Raw genomic sequence first — 27,425 nt, 5'->3', positions numbered from 1 at the left:
TCAGCCTGGTTTTTTTTTTTTTTTAATAAATGGTTATTCATTTTTGAGAGAGAGAGAGAGAGAGAGAGTGCAATTGGGGGAGGAGCAGAGAGAGAGAAAGAGAGAGGAAGACAGAATCCCAAGCAGGCTCCGTGCTGCCAGCACAGAGCCTGACAAGGGGCTTGAACTCACGAACCATGAGACCATGACCTGAACTGAAGTCGGACACTCAACCAACTGAACCACCAGGTGCCCCTGTCAGCTTGTTCTAAGCACTTAATGCATAAACTCAAGCAGTCGTCACAACACCCCTGTGAAGAAGGTGCTATTAGCATCCTCATATTACAGATAAAGAAACTGAAACAGAGAGAATGAAGTAACTCATCCAACATAAGCTTGTAAGTGATAAAGCCAGGAGTCGAGCCTGGTTGTTTGTCTCTGTATGCTTAACCACTGTGCAGTAATGCCTTTCGGCATGTCCCTATGGCACAAAATTATCCTGATCCCCTTCAGGAATATTCCCTGACCGGTCCAAGTGTCCATGCTGTGAGAAGCATTAGTGACCAAATGTCTTCATATGAAGGTAAAGAAAAAGCCTCATTCACTCTTTACATTATCCCAGGGTTCCAAAAATATCTGGGAGGATTTTATTTGGGAGGATATTATTTGGGCATAGCAATCTCATGCCTCATTGCTTGGTGAGTCCTTCCCACCTCCTCGATGTTAGCAGTGGACACCTCCATTTGTGGTTATATCCACAATGTGATGTGGCTCCATTAAGGCGTGAAGTCCACTAGAATAGGGAAACGTATCCTTAACCAAACACATACATGTTTATTTACATATTGCTCTTCTTAAATTGTACTCACAAACTTGAGACAAACTGACAGCAGGCAAATGAATCTTATTGTTTTTATCTTTATCCTAGGAATCCTTTCCCCAACAGTGGCATAGCATTTGCTTTGTTTCCACTTTACTGTGTTCTATAAAGTGTTCTTTATACATGTGTTTTGCAAACTGCTTTCTTTCTTTTTTTAATGTTTATTTTTGAGAGAGACAGAGACAGAATGTGAGTAGGGGAGGGGCAGAGAGAGCAGGAGACACAGAATCTGAAGCAGGCTCCAGGTTCTGAGCTGTCAGCACAGAACCCAACACGGGGCTTGAACTCACAAACCATGAGATCACAACCTGAGCCGAAGTCCGACTCTTAACCGACTGACCCACACAGGCACCCCACAAACTGCATTTCTAATAAGCCGCCGAGTGATGCCATTCCTGCAGCTCTGGGAACCACATTTTGAGTGGCAAGAGACTATACGATACATCCAAGTAAGAGAGGAGGCTGGTTCATCTCTCTGTAATAACAGAGTCATTTCCTTAAAAACCAGAATCTAACTTTCACATCACAGATTTGATGTGAAGTGTTTTAGTGTTCATCTGAACAGATCTTGGGCAGGAAATCTTTAAAGCCTTGGTCCAAAATTGGATCATAGGCAGAACCAAATCAGGGCAAATCACCCACCCAACTCTCTGACACTTAATACTGGAAACATTACAACAACAACAAAACCCCAAACCAACAGAATCGAGAGCGATAACACTTTAATAGTAAGACAAATAGTAAGATTTTAATGAGACACTGATATCTTTAAATTATTAAATATAATGGGGCAAGTGATTTATCATCATGAGTTGACCCCTAATTACTTGAGGGTGTAGGGATGAAGTTTCTAAAAGCATTGTGTAATTTAAGGACATTTGGGACATAAGACCTTGACCAAACACTGATAATCTTATTTCCTAAAAAAAAAAAAAAAAAAAAAAAAAAAGGAAAAGAATTTTAATAGCATTATAAGCCTTAAAACAAAATAAAATGAAATAGAAGACATGAGAGCTTAGTTCAGCTCAAGAGACATTTACTGAGCACAAATACCAGGCACTGTTCTGTGTGGTGTGGGCACACAGATACACTGAGGGAGCTCACAGTCAAAAGACATAGTCCTTGGGGCGCCTGAGTGGCTCAGTCCGTTAAGCAGCCGACTTGGGCTCAGGTCATGATCTCGTGGTCCATGAGTTCGAGCCCCGCATCGGGCTCTGTGCTGACAGCTCAGAGCCTGGAGCCCATTTCAGATTCTGTGTCTCCCTCTCTCTGACCCTCCCCTGTTCATGCTCTGTCTCTCTCTGTCTCAAAAATAAATAAACATTAAAAAAAAATTAAAAAAAAAACATAGTCCTATCAACCCTTCATTTTATACACGGTAATGACAGGAAAGCACAGGATGTTGTGGCACCACGGACTCACATAAGGAAACAGCAAGACTGGGGGAAAGGAGACTTGATGAGGTCTTGAATTCGGGCAGTGGTAACAGGGATGAAAAGGTGGGGGACAAATCTGAGAAACGTCACAGAGACTAAAATATACAGAAGTTTGTGACTGGCTGTGGAGTGCCAGAGGATGGCGTGACACTTGGGTTTCTGGCTTGGGTAGCAGTAAATGACCTTTCAGTGAGACAAGGAAAGGAAGGATGTTTCAGTGGTAGGAAATAATGTCTTCAGTCCGGGATTTATTGAGTCATCTACAGCCTGTGGACTATTCGGATGTATGTTCAACAGCAGTGGACAGACACCTGGGTGTCTCAGTTGGTTGAGCATCCGACTTGATTTTGGCTCAGGTCATGATCCCAGGGTGGCGGGAGTAAGCCCTGCGTTGGGCTCTGCGCTGAGCATGGAGCCTGCTTAAGATTCTTTCTCTCTCCTTCTGCTCTTTTCCCCCACTCATGCTCTCTCTCTCTCTCTCAAAAAAAAAAAAAAAAAAAAAAAGACAAAACACAGCAGTTGAACATACGTCAGGATTACTGGCATAAAGGGTAAAGTAGATAAAGATATTTAAAAGTTACCGACATAGGTAGTAATTCAAAGCATGAGATGTGAATGGAAAGAAGAGTGGAAGGTCAAGGATGGAACTTTGAAGAATAACTGTTGAGGAGAGGAGGGGTTCAAGAGCAGAGAATGCAATTTCTCAGTATTAGGAGAATTAGGAGAGATGCGTATTTTGTTAATCTGGGATATGGAAAATTTCCAGGAAGGAATGGGTACCAATGTCACGTGCAGAAAGGAGGTCCTGTAAGATAACGTTAGAAAAACATCTGCTATTGGAGGTATCCTGAGGGCAGGTACCATGACTTACTAATTTTTGTATATTTAGTGCTTAGAACAATAAAAGACACAAGGCAGGTACTACACAAATGCTTATGGAATTTTATTGACCTATCACTTTCATTAGTAAAATGATGAGTTTATTCAAACCATTCAAACTCAAAAACGTTTGAGATAGTGTCGATATTTTCCCAAGGGACTTTTTCCTTGACCTAACCCAAGCTAAATTTTCAGTAAAAAAACAAAATAAATAAAGAAAACTTATCAATCCAAGGAAGGAGGGGGAGGCGGGAGGATGATAAAAAGAAAACAAAAAAATAAGGCGAATAAGTAAATTTAGCCAAAAGGTTAGTGTCACAATATTAATAGTAGAAAAGTAGAATTTAGGCAAAAACTTGCAGTAGGACTAAAGGAATTTTACAGAAGGATAAAAAGTATCAGTTCACCAAGAAGGTACATTTAGACCTGTCATGCAAGTGCAGGGTCAAATTTTGTTTGTTTTTTTTTAAATTGTAGGAAGGCTGACCATTGAACACCCTAGGAGTAAGGAGCCCTACTTCACCCTCCCCTAGAGGAAAATCCCCACATAACTTTTGACTCTCCCCAAACTTGACTAATAGCCTACCCTTGACCAGAAGCCTTACCAGTACCATAAACAGTTGATACATATTTTGTATGTGACATGTATTATATACTGTACTCTTAAAGTAAGCTAAAGAAAATGTTAAGAATACCCTAAGGAAAGTATATTTAAAGCACTGTGTCAAAAAGAAATCTCTGTATAGGTGGACCCACACGGTTCAAGCCTATGTTTTCCAAGGGTCAACTGTGTTTTATTCATCATTTTTTTGGTATAAACCTTTGTTTTCAAAAATATTGCCTGAAAATATTATTTATCTCAATTACTGAGTTTTTTGGGCGTCCGTTTAAATTTTGTCTGAGGCTACCGCTTCACTCCAATCCCGGTTGTGGTCCAGAAGGATACTTGGGTGCATCTGAAAAATAGAACTCCAAGTGATATATTGCAAACGGGGACAGAATCGGAAGAAAAAAAATCTGACATAATCTCGACACCAGTGTGAGATTTTTAACATACCCACCTCGGAAACGGACAGATCAATCAAAAAACTAAAAATTTCCCGCAGCTCTACGAAGGGCAGCGGCCGGTAGCCCAAGCCGGAGCTGGGTGCTCCGGGCCTCAGTCCGCGCCGCCCAAGCGCGGCCTCAGGACGCTGGGGGCGGAGGCTGGAGTCGCCAGCGGCCTGGGGAGGTCCCAGGCGACGCCGAGCAGGTGCCTGCAGTTCCCTCGGAGGCCGCCATAAGAGGCTAGAGCTTTCGGGTGCCCGTGGCCCCTCCCCTGGGCGTGGTCCTTATTCTCCTCCGGCCGCTTCTCCGCGAACGTCCTCCTCGGCGCCGCGCGCACCACCCAGGGGCTAACAGAAAAGCCGCCGGGCCTCGCCAGTGGCGCCAAGTCCGCTGCGCACGCGCAGAGGCAGGAGGAGCGGCGGGTTGTGGCTCCGGTATGTCACAACAGGCACCACCCGCTTCTTGCTGCAGCCGCTCTCCCTCCTCCTTCTCGTCCTTGGGCTCGGGATCCGGTTCCAGCACCAAGGCTCTGGCTCTCGGCCTGTCCTGCTTCATGGCCGCCACGACCTCAGACACGTGAGCGTGACGACCGTAAAGCGCCGCGACGTCGTGCTTTTGTTTTTTTTCCCCCCCATCTTTGGTTTTTGTTTGTTTTAGTTTCCTACGATGTTTCTTTTCCAAGTTCTTCGTTGAACGTTTTTTTTTCGTGCGTGTGCAAATAAATGCACTTAGGCTAAATTTATAACCCACCGGTTATAATAATGAATAGCACTTACACTTTTCAAAATATTTTGTGATTTTTTTCTTTGACCTATGAATCGAATACGTTTTTTTTAGTTTCAAAACACATATTTGTAAGTTTATAACTATTTGGTATATTATTTAGGTTCAAGCTTTTAAACGGTTACTTCGCATAGGAACCTCCTCTTCAAACACTATTAAGAATGAAAAAGGAGCCCTGACTGGAGATAATACTATGCAATTTTGTGATGTAGAGGAGAAAAAAACCCTTTCATTCTACCCTTAATAGGTTCTTGACTGGGGTCCCTGTAACAAAAGGCATTAAAAGGGGGAAAGCATATACATCTATGTAAGACATGGGAGCCTTCATAAGGAAATGAAAACCTAAAGAAGCAGTTTGAGTCAACACATAATTAAGTGGGGCAGAGTGGTAAATTGTGGAAAAGTGATAAGACGAAGGTATTTGGGCCAGGGCGGTTAGTGACCACAAAGAGAAGAGTTAGTTTAACAGGATTTGCACAGATTTCTCTTGGCCTCAACTTCCCCGCTCACAGGGAGGGGTGAAGTGCCGCCCCCTAGTGATAAAAATGTCTCTCTTCCTTCTGGTTCAGGGAGGGCACCTTTTACTTGGGAGTTTTATCTCCTGCTTGTAGGAAAGTTAGAATGCCCTTTTTGCATTGCTAATTTTAAGTGGTTTTAACTTAATATGATAGAGTGGCACTTTTGGGGGTGGAGTTTTCCGAATGCCTTTAGTGAAATTAAATTAGAAATTGTCGATGAAATGGACAGTTTCTTAGAAGACTAAGATATCAAGATTGGAGAAGATATAGGAAACCCCAAAAAAGCAAATAACTGTTAAATCAGAGTTGAACATGTTGCCCTCAAACAGACATCAGGCCTAGATGGTTTCAGAGGTTTTACCAAACATTGGAGGCACAGACAATCCACAAACTCTTCAAATAATAGAATAATAGAGACAGCTACCCAATGCATTGTTGAGATTAATACAACCTTAATACCCAAAACATTCAAGGTTGATATCAGGGGATAAAAGTATGAGCTAATCTTGTCTATGAAAATAAATGCAAAATTTTAAATAAGTAGAAGTCAAACTCAGAATCATATAAAAATTAATACATAATGACCAAGTATGGTTTATCCTAGGAAGGCAAGGAAGAAAATAGATTAATCCATTATATTAATTAAAAAATTTGTTTATTGGGGCGCCTGGGTGGCGCAGTCGGTTAAGCGTCCGACTTCAGCCAGGTCACGATCTCGCGCTCCGTGAGTTCGAGCCCCGCGTCGGGCTCTGGGCTGATGGCTCAGAGCCTGGAGCCTGTTTCCGATTCTGTGTTTCCCTCTCTCTCTGTCCCCAAAATAAATAAACGTTGAAAAAAAAAAAAATTTGTTTATTGAGGGGCGCCTGGGTGGCTCAGTCGGTTAAGTGTCTGACTTGCGATTCATGAGTTTGAGCCCTGTGTCCGGTTCTGTGCTGACAGCTCGAAGCCTGTATCCTGCTTGAGATTCTGTGTCTCCCTCTCTCTCTGTCCCTCCTCCACTCACCCTCTGTCTCTCTCTCAAAAATAAATAAACATTAAAAATTTTTTTTAATTTGTGTATTGAGTTTACAATGGGTTAACCAGTGTCTAGGCATTTAACAAAGTAATGGATTAAAGGAGAAAAGCCTTTTATTTCTATACAGGAATTGAGAAAGAAGAGATAAAAACATCTCTTTACCTAGAAAACCAAAGACTATCCACTCCAAACTCTTACAACTAAAAAAGTTCAGCAAAGTTGCTGGATACAAGAGCAACATAAAACAATCAACAGCATTCCCACACATCAAAAATAACTAATTAGAAAACACAGTTCTTCAAAAGACCATTCACAGTAGCACAAAACCTATAAAGTACCTAGGAATAGATGTAGGATAAGATATACAACAATATTTTATTATTTTCTTCATAAAGGTCTTGAAGGACATTGAAGAAAACCTGAATAACTAGAGAGATAATTCCGTATTTATGGATGGGAAAACAATATTTTTCAGATGTTAGGTCTCCCAAGATTTAGTTCTAAATTCAGCAGAATTCCAACCAAAATTTCAAAGATTTTTGCAGAACTTAACAAGCAGATTCTGAAGTTTATAAGAAGGGTAAAGGGCCAAGAACAGTCAAGACAATTTTGAAGAAGAACAAGTTGGGTGGGGAGACTTAACTGTGTTAGATATTAGGATTGATTAAAAAGTCACCTTAATTGAGACAGTGTGGAACTGATGCAAAGACAGATAAATAGAGCAATGAAACAAGAGAAAGCTCAGAAAGAGACCTATGTGTATATGGGAACACGAAGATTTAAGGGGTGTATATGTATCAGTGAGACTGGGTGGTTCCGCTGTGTAAAGGAAGCAATCTTGCCAACAAAAGATCCCTCTGTACCAATATAGACAAAAGAACACAATATATTATTGAGCGAGCATTAACAGATTTACAAGCCTGAAAGTGACTATGAAGTCAGAACAGAATCATGCACATTTCATACAGGAAACAAGAAGGCTCCATGCTCAGTGTAGAGCCTGATGACCCATGACCCTGGGATCTTGACCTGAGCTGAAATCGAGTCAGACCACTCAACCAACTGAGCCACCCAAGCTCCCCAGGTTGGTAAAATTTTTAATGACTTTATGAAGTGTTGTTGAGAATGTGCACAAATGGAACTTTCATCCACTGCAGGTGGGAGTGTAAGTTGGTGTGATCACTTTGAGAGAAATTGGTCATTATCAAATACAGTAGAAGGTGGTTATTTCTTCTCTGTAGTCTTCCAATTTTAGTATATGTGCTGCCAAAGCGAGTGTATCCTACAACCTAGTGATTCCATGTGTTGGTCTATTCTCCTCAGAGCAGTGGTTCTCCAAGTGCGTTCCAGAATTAGCGGACTCAGCATCACCTGGGAAGTTGTTAGACATGCACATTTTTAGGCCTCATCCCAGATGTACTGAATCAGAAACCTCAGGTGGGGGAGGGATTGACAGCAATCTGGTCTAAAAAACCTTCCAGATGATTCTGGTGCACGTTTAATTTTGAGAACCACTGCCTTAGAGGAATTCTCATACAAGGCCCAGGGAGACATAGAAGACCAAGCAAAGCTTAACTTAGTGGTTTTAAAAAGTGTCAGGCTATCTGGATTCCAATTCCAGCCCCACCATTTTTTGGCCCTTTAATCTGGAGAAAGTGATGTAGCTTTTCTGTTAGTAACCCATCTATGAGATGGAGGTAAATCTAGTACCTTCTGCATATAGTTGCTGTGCATGAATTAATTCACATATGGCAGTGGCTGACACAGAGTAAGCACTCAACAAATGTAGCCTCTTATTATCATTAGGATATTTATTGCAGCCTTGCTTGTTATCAGTAAAGTATTGGAAAAAGATTTCTTAAAAATAAGGCTGAAAACAAACATGGAAAAGGATTAAAATTGGTAAAATCTTGAATGGGGTGTATAGATGTTGTATCATTCTTTGTACTTTTCTGTGTTGAATATTATGATTTTGTTTTTTATTTATTTTTGAGAGAGAGAAGGGTAGGGGCAGAGAGAAAGGGAGACACAGAATCCAAAGCAGGCTCCAGTGCAGAGCCCAACACAGGGCTTAAACTCACTAATCCCTTGTGGGGTTCAAACTCATGAACCATGAGACTGTCACCTGAGCTGAAGTCAGGCGCTTAACTGACTGAGCCACCCAGGCACCTCTCTCTATGTTGAGTATTTTGGAAGCAAAGGAGGAGTGCAGAGGGTGTCATCAGTTCTCTCTCCACACTTAGATTTCCACAGAAGATTGTTAAAGTAAATCATGATGTCTTCATTAAAAATATTTCCATAGGGGCGCCTGAGTGGCTCAGTCAGTTAAGCCTCTGACTGGCTGAGGTCATGATCTCACGATTTGTGAATTCTAGCCCCACATTGGGCTGCTTTGGATCCTCTGTGTCCCTTTCTCTGCTCCTCCCCAGCTTGCTCTCTCTCTCTCTCTCTCTTTCTCAAAAATAACTGAACATTAGGGGCGCCTGGGTGGCGCAGTCGGTTAAGCGTCCGACTTCAGCCAGGTCACGATCTCGCGGTCCGTGAGTTCGAGCCCCGCGTCAGGCTCTGGGCTGATGGCTCGGAGCCTGGAGCCTGTTTCCGATTCTGTGTCTTCCTCTTTCTCTGCCCCTCCCCCGTTCATGCTCTCTCTCTGTCCCAAAAATAAATAAACGTTGAAAAAAAAAAAATTAAAAAAAAAAAAAATAAATAACTGAACATTAAAAAAAAGTGTCCTCGAGATTACTGAACTTGTGTTTTTGGCATATTCCTCTTACAATTTGCATTCACAAGGTATAATTTCACCAAATTTGAATATATTCTATCTTTCCCCACATTTGTGCCTTTATACTCATTGTCTCCTCCACATCTACTGCTCTATTCAAACTCTCCATCTTTCAAGTCCCCAGCTCAAATGCTACCTCCTTGATAAAGATGTACGTGGATCTCTGTTATAATTTTCTTTTCTGCCTGTGAATGCAGGACACTCATTCTATTTCTCACGTAGCCCTTGCCACATTCTGCCTTATGTTAGAAGTGTTTCCCCCCTACTTTGACTCACACTTCTTATACAGTAGCAAATTGTCTTTTAATGGGGCAAAGATTAGTATAGTCTACAAAAAATTGGAGAATGATTCAAGTATTGAGTTCAATTTACTGAATACACACATCAGATGCTACCCATGGAAATTATATGGTCCGGGCTCCACTGGCTGGTGAATAGCCATTATGATGTTCCGAGTCACCACCTTGTTGCTTAGTCAGTCATCCCACATGTTTTTCCCAGGATTCTCCAGTCCAAATATTCTTGATAATTCTCAAATTGTGGGTTGTAGAAAAAGGGCTTTTCCCTCTAGGAATCTGGGAGAGGTGGTCTGATAGGGTAGGGATGCTGGCCTCTCACGTGATCAGTGCCCCTACCTGCAGTATTATGGTGCCTCTTCTGGGCAGCTGCTGTTGACCCACTGCCTACTCACTGGTGGTTGCCTCCTTCCCCCAGAGGGCTGACCTTAGACCGGCAGGGAAATGCATCTACTGTTCTCATAAATCACCTTTTCAAAGAGATTCCCAGGTGGAGCTATTGGGATGACACACTCCGGAGTGTCCTTTCCAAAGCAAAAGGGCATGTCTGGGGCAGTTAGGAAAGGGGGTGAGGGTGGAGCGGAAAAATCCTCACAATAAACCTCAGATCTTTGCTCGTTCATACCTCTGGGCCCTGCAGCTTTATTAAGCCCCCTCTGCAAAGCCTTCTTTCTTATTTGCAAAAATTTCCCCATATTTCCCTCAAGGAGCCCCTACTCCATCAGACGGGTCTGTGTTTAAACTCCAGCTCTGAAACAAAAATAGGTTCTTTCCCGTGGGATTCCATGCTTTGTGTAGTGGTGGCCCTAGGGTGGTCTTTTGGGGAAGGTGTAGTCTTCTAATCCCTGATCAGCTTGCTTCCCCAACCAAGTAACTGTATAAATTGAATTAAAACTCTGTAAATGCAGAAGAAACGCCACTTAATCCCTCTTTTCAACCTTATTGCCACCTCTAAATCTTTCCTATCTGGAAATTCTGGATCATCATTGCAATCAGAGGAAGTTGCTGAGCATTCTTTGAAATGGAAATACTCTGACAGGACGCTGATCGAGAAAACCTGTAGGGGGCGCAGTTCTCCAAAAGAATCTTGGCATTGCCCTCGGCCAAACTACCCTGTTAACAGTCTACGCGGCCGAACTTTTTGAGCATTCTTCACAGGATTCCATCTCTCCTGACTTTTTATATTTCCAGCTGCCTCAGGAGGGCACCAGTCACATCTGCCAACATGAAATAAATCTGGCCTGCCTCTTGCCTTTTGATAGTTAATCCGATTTAGGTTAAATGATCTCCAGGTGAGCCTGCCCTACCTTCATTCATGAGAAATGTAATCCAGTTTACTGCTGAATTTACGTGCTTTTCTGGCTTGAAACTATTCCTTGAATTGATGTCAGCACTCCGATAACTCAAATTCCTAATCACACAGATCTGCCAGTATTTCTTAATTCCCACAATGCTTCTGGAAGTCCATTTCATATAGTCGCTTGGGTCACAACTAATAGCAGTGGTCTGAGTGTTAGCTCTCTGAAGCTAGTAACTCTTCATCTGTCTACTCCCAGGGTTTAGCTAATGACTGAGTCTATAAGAATTTACAAGTATATGTATTTGGATATTACTCTATAAGAATTCACATAGTGATTCTTATGTAGTAAGATGGTGAATGAATGGATGGATACACGAATAAACCCAAAACTTTGGGATTTTAAAATAGTTTGACTTGGAGAATAGGCACCATAGTGTAGCTGAAGAAACAATTCATTTTAGGAGATAAATACTTTAATAAATGAAAGGACAACCAATGTTCTGTGCTCCTATAGCGCTTAAAAATGGAAACAATTCACATACCATAACATTTACCATTTTAAAGCCTACAATTCAGTGGTTTTTTAGTATCGTCACAGAATTGTACAACCATCGCTACTATCCAATTCCAACATGTTCATGTCTCCCCCCAAAAAGACCATGTACCTGTTAACAGTCCCTCCCCACTCCCTCTAACCCCCAACTCCTGGCAACAACATCCCGTCTCTATGGATTTGCCTATCCTGGACATTTCATATAAATGGAATCACACAATATGTGGCCTTTCGAATCTGGTTTCTTTCACTTGTAACCCCATTCCACTTTACACATCAATCTGCTAACGTTTGTTTTGCTATGTTATGATTATTTGCTGACCTCCCTGCCTCCCACTGGACTATTAAACACTGCAAGAGCAGAAAGTTTGCCTTGTTTATTTCAACATTTCTAATGTTCAGGACCTGGCACAGAATGGACACTCAATAAATGCTTGATCTTCCTATTCCAGTCAGTCTGGTTTATTGGTGTTTGGATGTGCCTCCATGCACACTCCTTATATGCATAACAAAATGAAAAGCCCTTTACTGCATCTAATTTTAGTATATGTGCTGCCGAAGCGAGCACCCTTTACTGCATCTAGATGCAGAGCAAAGAGGCTCTCCTCCTTAAGGCTATGAGACTAGGGTCAAGGCATTTCCCTAAGGCTCTGGAGAGGATCTGAAGGCAGCACAGAGGTTCTTGTACCATAGTTGATGAGAGTCTTGCCAGAGTATCCTTGCCCTGGTCTAAGACACCAGCTTCTATGTGTTGGACTTGGACTCTGTGAGTTACACAAGCAATAAAACATTCTTTTCTCTCCTACCCCAGTGCTCTGGACACACAGTTCCTTCTACTTGGACTGCTCCACTCCCTTTCTCAATCAGGTTAATTTTTACTCCATTTTTATTTTTTTTTTTTAATTTTTTTTTCCAACGTTTTTATTTATTTTTGGGACAGAGAGAGACAGAGCATGAACGGGGGAGGGGCAGAGAGAGAGGGAGACACAGAACTGGAAACAGGCTCCAGGCTCCGAGCCATCAGCCCAGAGCCCGACGCGGGGCTCGAACTCACAGACCGCGAGATCGTGACCTGGCTGAAGTCGGACGCTTAACCGACTGCGCCACCTAGGCGCCCCTTTACTCCACTTTTAGAATTGAGTCTAAACTGATGCCTACCTTGTCTTTCCTATTCAGAGTTAATTTCTCTAACTTTCTGTGTTTCTATAGGACTTGGTTCAGATTTCCATAGCGTTGGAGGTTTAAAAAAATACAAATATTGCATGCCAGTTAAAAAGTTGCCCCCCCTCTGGAAGTGGTCTTTGCTTATAAATTCGGGCATATATAATTCCATAATTTTTCCTCTGTGTATGTGTCACATTCTTTTTATAAAAATGGGGTCATTTATAGTTATTATACTGAAACTAGCTTTTCTCCCATAACAATAAAACAATAAATTGTGGATATTCATATATCTTAGTGCATACACACACACACACACACACACACACACACACACACACCCCTCATCCTTTATTCCATTTGGATGTACTATTACTTATTTGTTGGTAGACATTTAGATGGTCTCTAATTTTTTGCTATAGTGAACAGCTGTGCATCTGTCTTTATGACTTGTGGGAGCCTTTTGGAAGAACAGAATTCTATAAGTTCAATTATAGTGGGCTAAGAGTGTTGTATCCTAAGCATTTAATTCTAAATGTGCCTCCACTACAATAGCCTCTTGAGGACACGGACATACTGTTATATTTATTCTTGTATCCCCCACTTACTGGCATTGTGCCTAGAACATTTTACCTGCACAATAAATATTGTTGAGTAATTAATGAATAGGTGAATAAATGAATAATAATGGAAAGTTTTGATGCTCAAAAAGTGAGTCACATAAACATTCTTAACTTCATATTCAGCTCCTCTACTCCATAGTTGTGAGGGACCTGATGTTTCCATGTGGACAAAGCATGGATATTGAGATTTTCCCCTATCCTAAGGGTAGGTGCCTCTATTGTTTAGAGCTGACACTGTGAAGAGGTCAAAACATTTCTTTTAGCACCTAATTCAGGAGCTAATTTCTGTTATCATGAGGCTGCCACGTGCACCCACTGTTGGCTGTAATTTCTAAAAAATATTTTTAAAATTCACTGCCCACTTGGTGGACTGGGAAGCATAGGAGAATACTGTGTGCATGTGGCATGTAGGAGTTTGCAGATACACGTTTTAACTTTTTTTTTTTAATGTTTATTTATTTTTGGGACAGAGAGAGACAGAGTGCAAGTGGGGGAGGGGCAGAGAGAGAGGGAGACACAGAATCTGAAACAGGCTCCAGGCTCTGAGCTGTCAGCACAGAGCTCGACGCGGGGCTCAAACGCACGAACCGTGAGATGATGACCTGAGCCGAAGTCGGACGCTTAACCGACTGAGCCACCCAGGTGCCCCCAGATACACGTTTTAGTAGGGGATCGGATTCCCTTTCATGTTTGTGTTGCCCTCCTTACACGTAAGCTCCTCCTACCTTGACCTCCTTCTCCAGTCACTCTGCACCTTAATGCATTTTGCTTATCACTGAAAGATGGATTTTCCTAAAACTCTTCTCCTTTCCCAAATCTTTAATGATCCCCTTTTCATAAAAGATAAACCTCCTTAGACTGACATTCAGGGCCTCATTGGTGTGACCTCAGTCTATCTTTTGAACCATTTCCCCAATAGCTTACCTTCCTAGCTACTCATTTCAAACAGTGTGGTCTATTTTTCTCCATTCCCTAAATACATCTTGGTCTTTCCTATCTCGGAATTCTTGACCATGCGCTTTATTTAGTCTTGACAAGTCTTCATTTTCTCCACCTATCCAAATTCTTAAAGATTCATCCAAGTCCTTCCCTGGTAGGAAACTTCAAACCTGTTCCAGGGACCCATGTGGTCTCTCTCTTCTAAACTGTGTGGGACACTCTGTCAACCTCACTTCTTTCAAGTCGAATCAGGTCCGTCTTCAACCCTGCTAGCATCGTTGTCTGGAGCTATTTTTCATCTCTTCACTTGTTTTGTGTCTTTGTGTGAACTTAATGTTTTATCTTCCCCAAATCCAGTGTAAGTTCTAAAAGGGAGAGACATGTCCTGTCCCAGGTCTGCATTCACAGAGCCCTCAGTGAGTGTGTGCGCCTTGCTTGAGTGGATTAGCATTCTGTTTCTCTGGAATCTACAAAGAGAGCCAGGACCAGGTCGTTGCCTATTTGTTGTTTGTTGTCTTTACTTTTTGTTTTTAAATTCCAGCAGAGTTAACATGCAGTGTTGTATTAGTTTCAGGTGTATAATATCGTGATCCAGCCATGCCATACATCACCCAGTTTCTCATCACAACAAGTGCACTCCTTAATCCCCATCACTTATTTCATCGTCTCCCCACTCCCTTCCCTCTGGTAACCATCAGTTTGTTCTCGATAGTCAAGAGTCTGTTTCTTGGCTTGTCTCTCTCTGTCTCTGTCTCTCTCTCTCTCTCTCTTTACCTTTGCTCATTTGTTTTGTTTCTTAAATTCCACATATGAGTGAAATCATATGGTATTTGTCTTTCTCTGACTGACTTATTTCACTTCGCATTTTACACTGTGTAGCTCTACCCGTGTCATTGCAAATGGCAATATTTCATTCCTTTTTATGGCCAAATAATATCCCATTGTATATACATATACTGCTTCTTCTTTATCCACTCATCTATTGATGGACACCTGGGCTGCTTCCATAATTTGGCTATTGTAAATAAGGCTGCTAGAAACATAGAGGTGCATGTATCCCTTTGAATTAGTGTTTTTGTATTTTTCGGGTGAATACCCAGTAGCGTGATTGATTACTGGATCATAAGATATTTCTATTTTTAACTTTTTGAGGAACCTCCATATTGTTTTCCATAGTGGCTGCACCAGTTTGTCTTCCAACCAACAGTGCATGAGGGCTCCTTTTTCTCCACATCCTTGCCAACACTTGTTTCTTGTGTTGTTATATTAGCCATTCTGATTGGTGTGAGGTGATATCTCATTGTATTTTTGATGTGCATGTCCATGATGAGTGATGTTGAGCCTCTTCTCATGTGTCTGTTGGCCATCTGGATATCTTCTTTGGAGAAATGTCTGTTTCTATTTTCTGCCCATTTTTAAATTGGATTATTTGTTTTTTGGCGTCCAGGCCGTTGTTCTATGAATTGTAAGATGTAACATTTTCTTTCTTTTCTTCTTTTAGCCATACTTCCCATTGCCTCCAGCTGTTGCACTGAGGTTTCACGTCATATTTCCAGAAGGCTTCTGGAGAGAGTGAATATATGTCGCATTCAGAGAGCTGATGGGGATTGTGACTTGGCTGCTGTCATGTGAGTGCCCTGCCTCAGGGAGGTCTAAAACTGTCCAGTGATCATTTCTCAGCCAGTGAGCAGTAGGTTGGGAAGGCTTTGCCTGAGTGCAACATACAAGCGATCGTTCAAACGAGGGGGGGAAGAGTAAATACTCCACCTTTCCGGCACCAGGCTCCCTGGAGTGAGCACACAGTCTCTGAGTACCTGCATGTTCAGAGCCCCACACTGGCCTCCGCTGCCCCTACTGCAGTGCTGTGATTCAGGATAAATATCTTCAGTCACTGGACAATGTGCGTGACTTTTCTAAACAAAACTAGGCACACTCTGGGTAAAAGAACAAAACAAAAAGCAAAACAGAAGGTGACTCTGTTTTATTTTGTGACTTTAACTGTAGCTTTTTCCAGGCAAGTATACAGGTTGCTGTCTTTTTTACTCTCTGAATTCATCAGGGGTATATACAAGGTTCAAAGAGGTAGCACCTCACACCTGTCAGAATAGCTAAAATTAACAACACAGGAAACAACAGGTGTTGGCGAGGATGTAGAGAAAGGGGAACCCTCTTGCACTGCTGGTGCAGCCACTCTGGAAACTGGTGCAGCCACTCTGGAAAACAGTGTGGAGGTTCCTCGGAAAGTTAAAAATAGAAGTACCCTACGACCCAGCAATTGCACTACTAGGTATTTATCCAGAGAATGCACACCCGCTGCTTCAAAGGGGCACATGCACCTCAGTGTTTACAGCAGCGCTGTGAACAATTGCTAAAGTATGGAAAGAGCCCCTATGTCCATCGACTAATGAATAAAGATGTGGCGTATATACAATGGGATATATTTGGCTATCAAAAGGAATGAAATCTTGCCATTTGCAACAATGTGGATGGAGCTAGAATGTAGTATGCTAAATGAAGTAAGTCAGTCAGAGAAAGACAAATACCATATGATTTCACACATAGGTGGAATTTTAGAAACAAAACAGGTGAATATAGGGGAAGGAAAAAAAAAGAGAGGGAAGCAAACCATAAGAGACTCTTAACTGTAGAGAACAAACTGAGGGTTTGTGGAGGGAGTTGGGTAGGGGATAGGCTAAATGGGTGATGGGTATTAAGGAGGGCACCTGTTGTGATGAGCACTTACATATAACACTGGGTGAGAAATCACTAAATTCTACTCCTGAAACCAGTACTACACTGTATGCTGACTAACTAGAATTTAAACAAAACTTGAAAAAATGGGGGCGCCTGGGTGGCTCAGTCAAAGCATCCGGCTTCGGCTCAGGTCACGAACTCATGGTTCGTGGGTTTGAGCCCCGTGTTGGACTCTGTGCTGAGAGTTCAGAACCTAGAGCCTGCTTCAGATTCTGTCTCCCTCTCTCTCTGTTCCTCCACCACTCACTCAACTCTGTCTCTGTCTCTCTCTCTCCAAAATAAATAAAGATTAAAAATGTCTTTTTAAGCTTGAAAAAACAAACAGAAGTATAGAGATGTCTGTACCTGTCACATGCAATCAAGCATGAATGCTCATCTTTGCTCTTGATTCTGGGCTGTTGGCTCATGGTGAACCCTTTCACCCTTACCTCTGGCTCAGTTATTAAAAATTTTAGATTTCTGTGTTCTTCATGTCTCCATAGAAACTTTAAAACCAAATCTGGATTCTGACAACAATGCTGTGAGGAAGGCGTACATTATCTCCATGTCACACAGGATAGAGCTGTGGCTGAGGCGATTACATGGTTAACCTGGGTGACATACAGCTAGAGAATGGCAGACATGGGTTGTGAATCAGGTCTTTCCATTAGGAACACCACATGCCTCAAAGATCTCTCAAAAGTGATGATGCAACCAACCATAAAATGCTCTCTCCAAACTTCATGGATTCTGTTTAAATTCTAGTTTAAATTCCACTTATGGCTGCAGGGGGTGCTAATGAGCCATTTGGTATCCCTTCTTTTAGCTCCAAATAAGGCCATTGCTTATGCCTGAGTTCCTGAGTCACTGAGAAGCTTCTTTATTTATTCAATGAATTCAACAAATAGTTATTGATTAACATTTATGTACCAAGCACCATTCTATCCTCAGCTTGCGCTAGGGATGCACCAGTGACACAAAACAGACTATGCCCTCCTGCCGTCCCCAGAGATTCTATTCAGCTGGGTCCTACAGACCATTCTCTGAGATTTAAGATACATTTTTATTTCCCTTTCAGAGGAATCCATCCATTACCCAACTTTGAAAAACACTGCTCCAAGACAGGATTCTTAGTCAAAGGAAGAGGGGTGCCTGGGTGGCTCAGTGGGTTAAGCATCCCACTCTTGATTTTGGCTAAGTCATGATCTCACGGTTTGTGGGAAACAGTCCTGTGTCAGGCTCTGTACTGTCAGCACAGATTCTAGGATTGCCTCTCTCTCTGCCCCTCTCCCACCCTCAAAAAAAAAAAAAAATTAGAAAGCACTTGATTTTAATTAAAGGGAAACTATGAAGCCAATATCTTGGATCTAAAAATGCTTACTGTTGGGATGCCTGGGTGGCTCAGTCGGTTAAGCATCAGACTTCAGCTCAGGTCATGATCTCACGGTTTGTGGGTTCAAGGGCCAGGTCGGGCTCTGTGCTGACAGCTCAGAGCCTGGAGCCTGCTTCAGATTCTGTCTCTTCCTCTCTCTCTCTGTGCTCCTTCCCCGCTTGTGCTCTCTCTGTCTCTCAAAAATAAACCATAAAAAAAAAAAAAAACTTTATTAAAGTACAGGTTTGTAAATTGGTCTCTCTGTGCTATAAGACAACTGAAAAATAGATTAGTTATGACCTCATCTCACATAAGATGAATTTGACTAGGTGGTGTTTTTAAATCATAAATTACAGATCTTCTTTGTTGTTTTTTTCTGACATTCAACATAAATAGATAAAAATTCTCTTGTTTTCAAATTGTTTTACTACAGAGCATGTCTTTACTTATCTAAAATGTAGTCCCTTAACTTTGAATATATAGGTTCGAGAATAGTATTTTAGATGCAGAAAACATGGCAAGTGTTGGCAATACAACTCACAAAAAGCATTTGTTATTAACCACAACTAACTAATATAAATTAGCTTATGGTGAACTCACTAGATTTCTTTCCTTTTCCTTTTCTGCCTAGAATAGGTCCTTTATTTCATACCCTATAAGTGATCATTGTAATTTTTGTTCTCTGAGAGGGGAGTTTGTTTAAATCCTTCTACAGTGACTTCATTAAAGAGCTTCGGGCAGTTTCTAAACATAAACACAGTGCAAAGTTGTTTATCTTGGGCAGAGGGCTGAGGTTTTGAAGCTCACAGATACTATCTGTTGGGAGGAAAACTTGGGGTTATTCAAGTTGTCTGGGAGGCTTGAGTATTTTTTCAGAAGTGATTGTTGAGGGGCTATTCTGCTTGGGGGAAAGGGGAAAGAAAAAAGGTTTAGGGAACAATTACAGGTTTAATCTCTATGGCGGGGCCAACCCCATCGGTCCATTGGCCGGTCCCTAGCTACTCTCTTTTGGGCAAAAGAACCAGGGGATCAGCTTTATGGTTTCTTAGAGCCCAAACTCTCCACCAGAGAGTACACAATGGTGGGGCGGGGGGGGGGGGGGGGGCAGTGCCCATCAGAATACCGTGGAGTTGGGGGTGGCTGAGGGAGTGTGGAATAGACCATCTCCTTGTCTAGCAGGATTGCCTCGTCTCTTTTTATCCTGAGATGGAATACACAGGGGACAGAGTGCAGTGTAAGCAGTCTTCAAACTTTGGGATTTGAAAACATCGTAGAATCTCGAATTTGGGAGCTGTGTTCCGGTAGCTGATCTTTTCCCATTGTATTACATTGAGAGTTTGAGGCCCAACTGGGCAGGCCTTTGAAAAGGGTCCTGGGGTGCCTGGGTGGCTTAGTCAGTTAAGCGGCCAACTCTTGATTTCGACTCAGGTCGTGATCTCACGGTTTGTGAGTTCAAGCCCCGCATCAGGCTCTGTGCTCAGAGTGGAGCCTGCTTTGGATCCTCTGCCTCCCTCTCTCTGCTCCTCCCCCACTCGCTCTCTTGCTTGCTCTCTCTCAAAAATAAATGTTAGCAAAAATTTAAAGAGAAAGAAAGGAAGGAAACCGTCTTGCATGGTAGCTGCTGCTGCCTGTTTTCCTGGGGATCTCCACTTCCCTGGTCCCCTGTCTGTGTTGCCCCCATCTGGTGCCCCCTTCAGCCCCAGTGCCTGTGCCCCTCATGGGAGTGCCTCATTCCTCATGGAGTAAGGGAATTGAGTGCTAGTTCCCTCCTGCATAACCTGCGGGCTTATCTGGTTGTCCGTGGAGCCTTTCTCCACTGGATGTCTGCTCAGGTCCTTGCTGACACCACACAGAAGGGAGAGAGTTTTAGTCCTTTGGGAAAGATAAGGGAGCTTCGACTCTTTCTTGTTCCTCCACTGAATGCTACAGCCAGGTTCTCTTCTATCACAGCCAAAGGGAAAACAGCTGGCCACAGGGAGAGGGCGCTTTCCTTTGGAAGACCTCTCAATGTAATACACTTAGAGAATGCATTGTCTTCCTATCGGGAAGCCTCGCTTCTTTCAAATTAATATTCCCACATGCTGGCTTGATTATACTTCAGCTCATTCAGACATTGTCCCAACTCTCCTTCATTTCGCATCCCCACATTAGTGGATGATTCCTCTTGGGTCACCTGGGGAAATGGCAGCCTACCCTCAAACCCCTGTTTCTTCTCCCAATAACACGACAGGAGTTCACTTGATCCAGGCATGTTGTGTACGTAGAGCCGGCAGGAACCGTGACATTTAACAAGAACTAAATGGCACCTGATGGCAAGTTAAAAGTCACAAAATGTTTTGTCACAAATTCTTCCAGTTATTAGAAATTGTGAATGCTGCTTTAGGGTTCTCCCACCCCAAGGTCAAGATGAAAACGAAAACATCTCAGATGTGGTGTAGATCTATAGTATATTAAAATGTTACATATCATCTCCTTTCTGAAACTCTTCTCCTTTGGCCTCCATTGCCCTAAACTTTTCTGATTCCCCTCTTATACTAAATGCTCTTTCTTAGTTGTTCTTACCTCCCCTTGCTCTTTTTCATCCCTAAATATAGGTATGTCCCAAGTTCTTCTCTTCAAAAAGTTTTCTTTTTGTGTCTTTAGTTATCGTACCTGCTGTCATGGCTTTAACTATATTCTCTATAAGACAACTACCCCATAACCATCTCTTTATATCTGATTACTCTCCTAAATGCAGACTTACTTTTTTTTTTTTTTTTTTTTTTGCCTATCAGACACCTTACAAGCACCTTATGCTAGTACATTTCAAAGGGGAACTTTTCATCTCCTGCCCAGAAGCTTCAACTTCTGACCCCAACATCAATCCAGGCTTCCAGGAATGGAGTTTCAAACTCACCTTCAAACCCTTCCTCTTCCTCATGCTCCAGTGTTTGATGAGTTGATAAGTCATTTTTATTTGATTTTCCAGTTTTCTCATGTTTGGTGTTCTTGTTCTATTTCTGCCGCCACCACCCAGTTCAGGCCATATTTGTCTTCTGCAGTAGCCCTTTCTTTCTTTCTTTTTTAATGTTTTAAAAATGTTTATTTATTTTTGAGAGGCAGAGACAGAGTGCAAGTGGAGGAGGGGCAGAGAGAGAGGGAGACACAGGATCTGAAGCAGACTCCAGGCTCTGAGCTGTTGGCACAGAGCCCGATGTGGGGCTTGAACCCACAAACTTCGAGGTATGACCTGAGCTGAAGTTGGACGCTTAACCGCTTAACTGACAGCCACCCAGGCGCCCCTGCAGTAGCCTTTTAAATGGTTTCTGTCTATTCTTTTCCTACTTCGACCTTTACCACATACTGTTATGAGACAAATCTGTGTTCAGTCTTGTCACTTCCTTTCTTGAAAATCTTCTCTCTCTCTTCACTGCCTACCAAATAAAGTTTAAATTCTCTAACATGCCCTTTAAAAGCCTCCATCAACCTGCTGTGATGTATCTTTCCAGGCTTCTTTCTCATCACCTGCCATGCTTTATCCAGGCCATGTGCTATTCCCTAAACACACTCCCTCCTTCCTGCATCTGCACATTTTAAAAATTATTATTAAAATGTTAACAAATGCCTAGAATATTTTAGTCGATTGTTTTGTTGGAAACAAAACCAGACTGTTCTTATTTGGAACAATTTTCACTTCATCTCTATAATTAATTATGAATTCCTACTGAACAAGGCCTTTTCAAGACAGTTCCAGACTATTCCTCCTTCGAGGAGCATAACACCACAGGACGAGGAGAAGCTTTGAAACAAAAAGTCAAGTGAAAGACAGCGTAAGTTAAGTGCCAGAAGAGAGGTAATGCTGAGAGACTCAAAGGGAAAAAAGGGCATTTAGCTGAGAGAATCTAGAAAAACTTTACCGAGATGTTTGAGATGGGCAGTGAGGTATGAATTGGTTTTGGTGGGTGAAGCTCAGGGTCAGGAAAGACAATCATTTTTACTACTTTCCCTCGTTCCTTCTTTCCTCCCCCTCCTCCTCCTCCCACTTCTCCTCCCCCTCCTCCTCCTCCTCTTCCTCCTCCTCCCCTCCTCTCCTCTCCTCTCCTCTCCTCTCCTCTCCTCTCCACCCCACCTCCCCTTCCACCCCCTCTCCCCCACTTAGATTCCTTCTTCTCTTTTTAATACTGATGTTTGAGGAACTGCAGGCAGAGGTATAGTAAAGATTCATCCTGGTGGTACTCAGTCTCTAAAAATACACTGTGTCTAAAAGTGGGAACTGCCTAGAAGTCACTAAATTTTTACTTACTTGCACTTTCTATCCGTGATTTTGTTTTTCTTCCCTTCTCGGCAGCCTTCACATCAGGCGCAGGAGGGTCTGCGTCAGCCCGCACAGTCACATTATTAAGCAGTGGATGAAAGAACAAGAGGCCAAGAAAAAAGCTAAAGGCAACCTTTGCCACAAGAAGAAACAGGACGGCAAGAGGAACAGCAAAGGGGCACATCAGGGGAAACCCGAAACCCATGGCTATAAAACTCCTTATTAAAGCGTTTACAAATGAATCCACGCACAGTTCCTGAAGTGAACTTGGCCATCGGTTGCTTATAAATGTATCACATCAAATATTCCTTATTGAGAGACAGCAGGGCAGAACAAAATATGTTTTTTAAAGGAACAATTATATAGGATACAAATGTAACCAATATTATACTCATCTGAAAATGAAATGAAAAGATACTTCTCTTTATACAATGTTTTAAGAGCAGCATACAGATAGAATTTCTCCAACTTTTGTATTAGGAAGGTTTGCAAACATACAGAGAAGTTGAAAGATTAGCACAATGAACACTCGTACACCTTTCACCTAGATTAATAACTGCTAATATTTTGCCACGTTTATTTACTCTCTTCTCTCTTTGCTTGTGTGTATAAAACATTTTATATATAAATATGTAATTTTTTTTGCTAAACCAGTTGAAAACAAGTTGCAAACATCATGATACTTCACTTCTAATTTTTTTTATGTTACAACTTAACATCCCTCAATAATAAAGACATTTTGTATGTATGTAATCATGTTATCAGGTTTATGTCTAAAATATTAACATTTGATGTATTCCACCTTTAAATTTCCCCAACTATTTCCAGAGCATAATTTTTTTAATTTATTTTTTTTATGTTTATTTATTTTTGAGACAGAGAGACAGAGCATGAACGGGGGAGGGTCAGAGAGAGAGGGAGACACAGAATTTGAAGCAGGCTCCAGGCTCTGAGCTGTCAGCACAGAGCCCGACGCGGGGCTCGAACTCCTAGACCGTGAGATCGTGACCTGAGCTGAAGCCGGAAGCTCAACTGACCGAGCCATCCAGGCACCCCTCCAGAGCATAAATTTTTTTTAAAAAATTTGGTCGGGGGGGGTACCTGGGTGGCTCAGTGGGTTGAGCATTCGACTTCAGCTCAGGCCATGATCTTGTCTTCTGCTAGTTCAAGTCCTGTCTTGGGCTCTGTGCTGACAGCTTAGACCCTGGAGCATGCTTCTGATTCTGTGTCTCCAAAATTTTTTTACTGTTTATTTATTTTTGAGAGACAGAGCGTGAGCAAAGAGAGGGAGACACAGAATTGGAAGCAGGCTTCTGTCTCTGAGCTGTCAGCACAGAGCCCAAAGCTGGGCCTCAGCTCATGAACCGCGTGATCATGACCTGAGCTGAAGTCAGACACTTAACCGACTGAGCCATCCAGGTGCCCTTCAGAGCATAAATTCTGTATACGTTTTTTAATCAGTCAAGATTCACATATTGTAACTAATGTTGACATTTTTTTAGTATCTTTTATTAGAAGAAAGTCCCTCTGCTTTTTTTCTTTTCTTTCTTTCCATGGCACAGACTTTTTAAAAGAGAGTCTCGGGCAGAATCTGTTCCACATTCTGGGTTAGCCTGTTTCCTCACGACCACATTCAGGTTTAACATTTTCGGTAAGAAAGAATGCTTTCTATGTGAGTTTGTATATTTCTTATTGCATTACTTAGAGTTTGTGAACATTGGCGTTCATTTTCTACATAGAAACGTTTTAACTGAATATCACTTTAATATCACATCTAGTTTAACTACTGTTGTTTGGATTGATAAATTCTGATCCTGCTTTGCTCAGGAAGCCATCTGCTTCCCACACTGAGTTCTTGGATCACTAGGGAGGGATCCAGAGTTGGAACCTATGTGGAATGATTTTACACTCTCCTCAACCAGGAGCCCTGTATCTTTTAACTCCTGGCCCATCTTCCCCACACCTTGTGGGTGGATCCCACTGTATCGCTCATCTTTTGGCCTCCTTGTCCACAGAGGCTTCCAGATGCAGAGTAAGACCTACTTTTCATAAATAGCCATCAGATGGCAGGAACACAGTGTCCATTTTACCAGGTGTCCGGTGTCCTGTGCCTCCCTGCTGGCCAGTTCCAAGCAGCGGTGTTGCCAGGCTGACTTGGAGGTGATAATGGGTCACACGGAAGTGCTGAGCCTGATGTAGGTTAAAATATCAAGTGGCTGTTGTCTGATTCCCCTCATGGACACTAATTTAGCATGTGATTTCTTTATTCTCACCAACAATCCTTTGAGCTTTGTATTGATATTTCTACTTTGTGGATGGAGAAATCTGGAGCTCACGGAGATAAAATGATTTGCCCAAGATCATGCAGGAAGTGGCAGAGACAAGCCTTGTGCCCGGGCCTCCAGACCCTCCTCAGTTCTATCACCCCCAGCAGTGGACCCTAGAAGATGTGGACAAGGAGGTGGGGCAGAGGGAGAGGAATTTAGATAAAGATCTATGTATCTGGTGCCTCACGAAGGGCTCGGAGATGCCAGCTGACAATTTTACCTGGAAGCCTGGTATTAAAACATGCTGCTACTGGCATTGCTGGTGCAGATACCTACGACAGCTCCCTTGGTAGGTTCAAACAGGCCCCAACCTGATTTTACTGGGTTTCACACTCCTAGGCAGAGTGGAGGAGATGGCACACTGTAGCCTCTGTTGCAAAATCTCCCTCAGCAACTTGTTCTTTTCAACTTAAAGATGGATTTTGTAAAAACAAACAAAAAAACAGCATTCTTCCACTCAAATCCATCATGCTTTAAAATTTCTTTTTCAACATTTATTTATTTTTGAGAGACCTAGAGTGAGCAGTGGAGGGGCAGAGAGAGAGGGAGACACAGAACCCGAACCAGGCTCCAGGCTCTGAGCTGTCAGCACAGAGCCCGATGCAGGGTTGGAACTCAACGAAGCGCCAGACCATGACCTGAGCGGAAGGGAGTTGGGCGCTTAACCCACTGAGCCACCCAGGCGCCCCCCATCAGGCTTTTTAATATGCTAATATGATCCTGAGGAAAATGGTTCCTAAACGTCTTAGCCTGTTCAGGCTGCTATAATTCCAGAGACAAGGCGGCTTATACACAACAAACATTTATTTCTTGGCCTCTCTAGAGGCTGGCAAGTCCTGGATTCGATATCTGGCGAAAGCCCTCTTCTGGTTGCAGACGGCTGACTTCTCCCTGTGTCCTTACAAGGTGGGAAAGACCGAGGCAGGGGGGGTGGGGGTGGGGGGGGTGGGGGGGTGTCTCTGAACTTTTTTTTTTTTTTTTAATTTTTTTTTTCAACGTTTATTTATTTTTGGGACAGAGAGAGACAGAGCATGAACGGGGGAGGGGCAGAGAGAGAGGGAGACACAGAATCGGAAACAGGCTCCAGGCTCTGAGCCATCAGCCCAGAGCCTGACACGGGGCTCGAACTCACGGACCGCGAGATCGTGACCTGGCTGAAGTCGGACGCTTAACCAACTGCGCCACCCAGGCGCCCCTATGAACTTCTTTTATCAGGCACAAAGCCCATTCATGACAGTTCCAGCCTCATGATCTCAGCACCTCCCAAAGGCCCCACTTTCCACTCCCATCCTCTTCTGGGGGTTAGATTTCAACACATGGACTCTAGGGGGACACAAATATTCAAACCACAGCACTAAATATTCCTTTTTAGCTGTGTAGTACTATCATCCAGGGTCCTCAAATTACAGGTTTTAAAAGCTGAAGAAAGCCACATTAAAGAAAAAAATGATAAAGTAATATGAGGCTAACTTAAAAATAAATCACAAGTTTTTAAATTAGTCCTAATAATCAACATTGATGAAAAGTCAGGATAAAATACAAACATTGGTTAAATGGTAAAATTTCCAGTTATAAAATATAAAAGTTTTGGAGATGAAAATTACAGCATAGGGAATATAGTCAATAATTTTTTTTTTTTTTGAAAAAAACAATCGGTCTCTAAGTCTCTCTGCTAACAATTTGGATTATTTTAAATTTTATCTCTCTTACCAGTGCAGATCCAGAGTTCTACACAGTTTGGGGGCAGTTATAATGACAGTAGGTTATAGGCTATATTTAAAAAAATTTTTTTTTTTTTTTTACATTTATTTATTTTTGAGAAACAGAGTGAGACAAAGCATGAGCAGGGGAGGGGCAGAGAGAGAAAGAGTCAAGAGTGTGAGGCAGGCTCCAGGCTCTGAGCAAGGGGTCAGTACAGATAGGCTATATTTTTAAAATGCAATTTTGTTGCAATGCGGGTAAGCGAAACGTTGTATGAGGACCGCTTGCCTGGAGAGCAGCCTCTTAAAGAAATTCTGTTTTATAGGCTATCACACTTTACTAAAACATTATTATATAACCATTGCTGTTATCTTTCCTATATGACTAGATCACCCAGGTTAACCCCTAAGTTTTTTTTCTAAGGTTACCTTTTTATAAAGCACTGCAAGTGTGTAGTAAAAAAAAATCTAAAGTTCAGCAGAATTTATAACTAAAAACATTCTCTCACTGTCTCCTCCCTATTTCCAGATTTACTTCTTTTTTTTTTAAAGTTTATTTTTGGGAGAGAGAGAGGGGGGGAACAAGCAGGGGAGGGGCAGAGAGAGAGAGAGAGAGAGGAGGACAGAGGATCCAAAGTAGGCTCCCCACTAACAACTTTGACACTGACAGCAAAAAGCCCAGTGTGGGGCCTGAACCCATGAACCTCGAGATCATGACCCGAGCCTAAGTCGGAGGCTCAACCAACTGAGCCACCCAGGTGCCCCCAGACCTACTTCTTTGATGCAACCGCTTTTAACCTTTTTAAAA

At 42.4% G+C, this 27,425-nt stretch overlaps 2 protein-coding genes across 2 annotated transcripts in view; one reads left to right on the top strand and one right to left on the bottom strand.

Annotated features, from left to right (window-relative positions):
* Positions 1-22,832, top strand: part of CCL28 (C-C motif chemokine ligand 28) — a 28,931-nt gene extending 6,099 nt beyond the window's left edge. Inside the window, exons 2-3 of the mRNA XM_086678440.1 lie at positions 15,693-15,819; positions 22,624-22,832. Coding sequence (XP_086534566.1) covers positions 15,693-15,819; positions 22,624-22,816 — 320 coding nt within the window. The 3' untranslated portion in view covers positions 22,817-22,832. The remainder of the gene's footprint in view (positions 1-15,692; positions 15,820-22,623) is intronic.
* Positions 3,215-4,840, bottom strand: LOC147584101 (uncharacterized). Its single transcript, XM_086678447.1, has 2 exons — positions 4,236-4,840; positions 3,215-4,130 (listed from the first exon to the last, which is right to left on the bottom strand). The coding sequence occupies exon 1, from the start codon at positions 4,774-4,776 to the stop codon at positions 4,462-4,464; it is 315 nt and encodes a 104-aa protein (XP_086534573.1). The 5' UTR covers positions 4,777-4,840; the 3' UTR covers positions 3,215-4,130; positions 4,236-4,461.
* Positions 22,833-27,425: the final 4,593 nt, after the last annotated feature.

This window comes from Puma concolor, chromosome A1, assembly GCF_028749965.1.
Source record: "Puma concolor isolate L17-30 chromosome A1, mPumCon1.1.hap2, whole genome shotgun sequence".
Lineage (NCBI taxonomy): Eukaryota > Metazoa > Chordata > Mammalia > Carnivora > Felidae > Puma > Puma concolor.
The sequence above is the reverse complement of the archived record's forward strand: the minus strand, read 5'-3'. Positions and strand labels throughout refer to the sequence as shown.